The sequence below is a fragment of the Rhincodon typus genome, chromosome 10 (assembly GCF_021869965.1).
Source record: "Rhincodon typus isolate 14 chromosome 10, sRhiTyp1.1, whole genome shotgun sequence".
Taxonomy (NCBI): domain Eukaryota; kingdom Metazoa; phylum Chordata; class Chondrichthyes; order Orectolobiformes; family Rhincodontidae; genus Rhincodon; species Rhincodon typus.
Window position 1 is genome coordinate 67,947,529 of NC_063341.1, and position 5,216 is coordinate 67,952,744.

General features: G+C 37.3%; 1 protein-coding gene across 1 annotated transcript; it reads right to left on the minus strand.

Annotated features, from left to right (window-relative positions):
• Positions 1 to 288: 288 nt before the first annotated feature.
• LOC109929887 (volume-regulated anion channel subunit LRRC8C-like) lies at positions 289 to 4,101 on the minus strand. Its single transcript, XM_020529461.2, has 2 exons — positions 3,730 to 4,101; positions 289 to 3,045 (listed from the first exon to the last, which is right to left on the minus strand). The coding sequence occupies exon 2, from the start codon at positions 2,995 to 2,997 to the stop codon at positions 724 to 726; it is 2,274 nt and encodes a 757-aa protein (XP_020385050.1). The 5' UTR covers positions 2,998 to 3,045; positions 3,730 to 4,101; the 3' UTR covers positions 289 to 723.
• Positions 4,102 to 5,216: the final 1,115 nt, after the last annotated feature.

Here is a 5,216-nt window from a genome sequence, read left to right on the forward strand (position 1 = left end):
ATTCTCTAACATAATGTTAACAAAATTAATAAAATAATGGACAGAATCACAATGTGTCTTATTATGCTTCAGCAGCTTTTTAGACAGCTATCAAATTAGTTCAACTCATTTTCTTTCTCTTTAAACTCCTGAAAATTCACTAAGTCTATTACTACCCAAACAATGTGGCATGTCTCTGTTGAATACTGTTGAACCCCCTATTCACAGATTTGTCATTTGTCGCATTCTACAACAACCTTCTCATCAGCATTGCAGTCTCCAGAAATGGCATTGGTCCAAAAACTCTGACTTACATAAGCCCTCCTTCACTGCACAGAATTTATTTCTCAATTTTCATTGGTCCTATGCTTACTAAAACACTGTATTTATCATTTTCATTTATAAACCCCTCCCTTTCTTCTTCTTCCCAATCTCTGACAAGTCCTCAAGTTCTCTCTGGTCTTCCTGTTCTGGGTCAGCCTCCCTCCATCTTTGGCAGGATCTTAAGCCAGCTGAGCATTATACTTATCTCCCCTTGTTCTTTATTTTCCCTCTTAACTCTTCTGCTACAGCTGGCATATGCTTTTTTTTGGGATGGAAGTATCTTGAAATATCAAACTATTTCCAGCGAAGGTTCTGGCTGAATAAAACACAAGGATCTATTCAAATAGTTACACATCTGACGTGCATGAAAATCTGAGAGAAACTATTCATTTAATTAAAATATTGAAGTTTACATGCTGTTCACCTAGATTCCCTGTTTAGAAACTCTTCTCTAATGTCATATGGCAGTGTGTTGAAAATATCCTCTTCTACATTCAACTGACTCCTCTTCAAACACTGACACTTCACTAGCTCAGGTGGCAAATATTGCAATTTGTTCCCTTTCAGATCCAATTGTCTCAGTTGTGTCAAATTTTTCACCTTGGGTGGAATGGAAGTCAAAAGGTTGTATGAAAGTATCAACACCCTAAGTTTTGTACAATAAAACAGTTCCAAAGGTAGCTCAGATATTTTGTTACTTTCAATGTCAAAATAATGAAGATCCTCCAGCTGTTCTATTTCAGTAGGAATGCTTGTAATACTATTATGACCAACTTCAAGATGTCGTAATCCAGTAAGCTTGAAGAGATTTGAGGGAAGAAAAGCAACATTATTTTTAGTTAAAGAAAGCATTTCCAGTGAACTAGCCTTGGCAATGTATAGAGGAATTTGTGTAATTTTGTTGTGATGAAGTTTGAGTATGGAGAGTTTGCGAAGATGCTGGAAACTAGCCAGTTCTTCTAATGTCCTCAGGTTGTTGTCTTTGAGGTCCAATTCCTGAAGATTGCTCAAGCTAAATACAGCACTCGGGATCCTCTCTAGATCACAGTTATACAGCTTTAGAACAGACAGACACAGCATCTTCCTGAGGCCGTTAAGAGTGGTGAGTTTTTTGCCCTGATTGTGAATTGTGAGGTGTTGAAGGTGATGGGCAACATCAATAACTGCAGCAGGTACTTTGGTGACATTGGACTTCAGGTGCAAAGACCTAAGACGTTCTAAGTCACATAATGATTGGAGGACAATCGAAGTTTTGTTGTCAATTAATAAGTTTCCTTCCAGATAAAGTACACGGAGATTTTTTAGACAGTACATCCACTGTGGTATTTCATAAGCATTTGCAAATCGAACTCGTAAAATTGTTATTGTGTCTTTTAAAAATGCAAGTGCTCGATTTTCTACTTTTATTATACAGTTGTATACCCACAGTTCTTGGAGTGACGTTTGCTGTGAAATGGCTGCACTAATAGAAACATCCTTAATAAATTCCAATTTTAGTACTTGCAGGTTATAAATATCATAAACATTATTAGGAATACCAGGCAGCATAAAGAGATGTAATTCAGTTTTGTTGTCTTCATTAGTAACAATACGTTGCTGAAGCTTCTCGTGTGTCCATTCATAGTTGAGGTTCAGTTGACGGAGTTTGTTTTCACTAACGTCAGAAAGAAACACAGCAAATTTCCTAGCATACAGTTTATCATATTGGTCAATCAGATGCAGTAAAAATGCAAAATCATTCTTCACATCAGGAATGTCATCAATCCCAGTTTCTTCCCTGACATATGCAAATGAGTATTCCTTAAGTTTAAAATAGAAGATCCAATACAATGTGTAGATACAGGTTATACAATAAATGAATATGACAACTACATACACGATAGACAACATCCTGAATATCCTCCAAAGACCATGGATGCAGAAAAATTCTGTAAAGCCTGTGATATGAATTTTATCTACACAATGCACAATGTGTTTCATTTGAGGAATCCGAGTTACAAAATAAGCAAGAACAAGAATTGTCTGAACTGTACGTAAAATAGTTTGCCTTATGTACATCATATAAAGAATATGACCTTCTTCTGTGTGCAGACGAAACTTTTTGACTTTTTCAAACAATGCCTTTGCTTGTTCACCCTCCTTTTTATCTAAGATTTTCACTGCAGCATGACCATAAACACCACCTCCAACAGTTTTGAAAGTCTTCGAAGGAGGTTTGCACAACGATGCTTGTGCATCATTGTCACACAGTCTGTCACTACTGGATTCTTTTTGTCCCAGCAAAAGGGCGGTATCAGACGATTGCTCTAAGTTTAAAGAGCAAGATACAGATGGTTCTGTTGATAAAACTGTTCTTTGTGGAATCTGTAGATCTGAATCCTCATAAACAGTTTCTGAAAGTGCCTTAGTAGTCCATTGAGAATCTAAGCATTTTCCAAGAATTGATATAAAATGCTCAATTTTGGAACTTGTTCCTGGAAATTTGAACCAAAAGTTACTGCTGATCAAAAATATAAGTGTGTGAATGATAGCTATGTATGGGAAATATTTTGAATACCATTGAATTGCATGGTCATAACAATATTGATCCATCAAGTTGTATTGCTCACGGTCCAAATCAGTCTTAAATCCAGAATCAAAACTATTTAGTTTACGACCTTTAAGAGCAGTTTTGTTCCATTGCATGGTGGCCATTGAGAAACCTTCTGGCACAGGGACACATATTATCTTGTCTGTTGATATCTGTTTAAATACAATAAAGTACATTTTTGATAAAATAAATTTGCCATAATCCAACTAGCTACATAGAATTGTCATTAGATGTTGGAGATATCTATGATTGGTTTAAGAATATTTGATAAAGAGCTTATCAACAAAGACTTATCAAGAAAGTTAGAGCAATGAAAAAAACAGTAATATGGATGCAAAATTAGCTGAATGACTGGAAACAGGATAGTGATGAACTGTAGTATTTTTGGATTGGAAGAAAGTGGGGTTTCCCAAGAGTGGGTATTAGGACCCCTGCTGTTCTTGATATATATATGTAAATGACATGGGCTTTTGTGTAAAGGGTACAATTTCAAAATCGTTGGATGACGAGAAACTTGGAAGTATTGTGAACTTTAAGGAGGATTGTGTTAAACTTCTTAAAAGCATAGACAGTTTGGTGGAATGGATAAGTAAATAAGTGGTAGATGAAATTTAATTCATAGAAGGATGGAATGATTAATTTTGATGAGATGAAGGGGGAAATAAAGGGTACAGTTCTAAAGGGGGTGCAGGAGCAGATGGATCTCGTCATAAAGATGTACAAGTCATTGAAGGTGGCAGTGCAGGTTGAATGAGAGGTCAAACAAGTATTTGAGATCCTCACCTTTGTTAGTTGGTGTATAGATTACAAAATCAAATAAGTTATGATAAACTTACATAAAACACCAGTGCAGCTTCAACTGGGGTACTGGATCCGGTTCTGGGCACAATATTTTAGGAAGAACTGTGAAGACACTAGAGAGGTTACAATAAAGAGTCATGAGAATGTCTCCAGGAATGAGACACTTCAATTACACAGATAGATTGGATAAGCTGGTACTGTTCTCCATGGGGAACAGATTTGACACAGGTATTCAAAATCATGAGGGGTCTGGACAGACTGGATAGGGAGAAATTGATTCCATTAGTGAAAGGATCAAGAACCAGATGACACCAATTTAAGGTAAAAAAGAAACAATGGCAACATTTAGGAAAAATCTTGTTTTGCAGCACATAATTAGGATCTCAAATATATTGCCAGCGATTGTGTTAGAGGAAGATTCAGTTGTGGCTTTGAAAAGAGATTTGGATCATTATCTGAAGAGGAAACATTTGCATTATCTGAGAAAGGAAGTGGAGTGGCACTAAGTGAAGCCAACACAGACCTTAACATCCATACGGCCTTTCACTGTTCTGTAAATACTCATTGATCCTATTTTTCTATGCCTTAACACTGTGGCATCTTTAAAGTACTGCAATTCTGACAAAGTTGTGTATATGCATCTGCATTTCTTTTTGCATTTATAGCAAGAACAAAGAGGAACCTTTAAATTGTATGTAGCACAGCCATGACTTGTCTTAAAAATAAACTGTATGTATTCACCTTGATGTCAGTTTTATATTTAAAAGAATAAATATTTAAAGAAGTGGCATTACAACCATTGCAGACCAAGAAGACAATTCAGCTGCAAATTGCACTCAAAATTGTGCTGATTTTGAGAAATGTTTTTACATTCAGTCAATCGAGCCTGCTCCGCCATTCAGTTTGATTATGGCTGATCATCCAACTCAGTAACCTGTTCCCACTTTCTTCCCATTTCCTTTGATCCCTTTAGTCCCAAGAACTACATCTACATCTTTCTTGAAAGTCTTCAATGTTTTAGCAAAGGATTCCTCAAGCTCACCATTCTCTGGGTGAAGCAATTCTTCCTCATCTCTGTTCCTAAAAGGCCTACCCCTTATCCTTACTGTGACCCGCCGTCACAGTCATCGAGTCACCTACTGGTCATCGACAACATCTTCCTGCACCACCCCACTCTGATCCTGTTAGGATGTTATTGGTTTCTATCAGATTCCCCTCACTCTTCTAAACTCTAAGGAATATAGTCCTAATCAATTCAGTCTCTCTGAACGTCAGTTCTGCCATCCCAGGAATCGTCGGGCATACCTTCTTTGCACTCCCTCCTATTGCCAGATAGGGGATTGGCAGTTCAGTTGGCTGGTTGACTGGTTTGCAATACAGAGTAGCACAAACAATGTGGGTTCAATTCCTGCACTGACTTAGGTTATCATGAAGTCCAGTCATTCTCAACCTTCCCCTCACCTGTGGTGTGGTGACCCTCAGGTTGAACCCCACTAGTCATTGCTCTTTAATGACAGCAGCC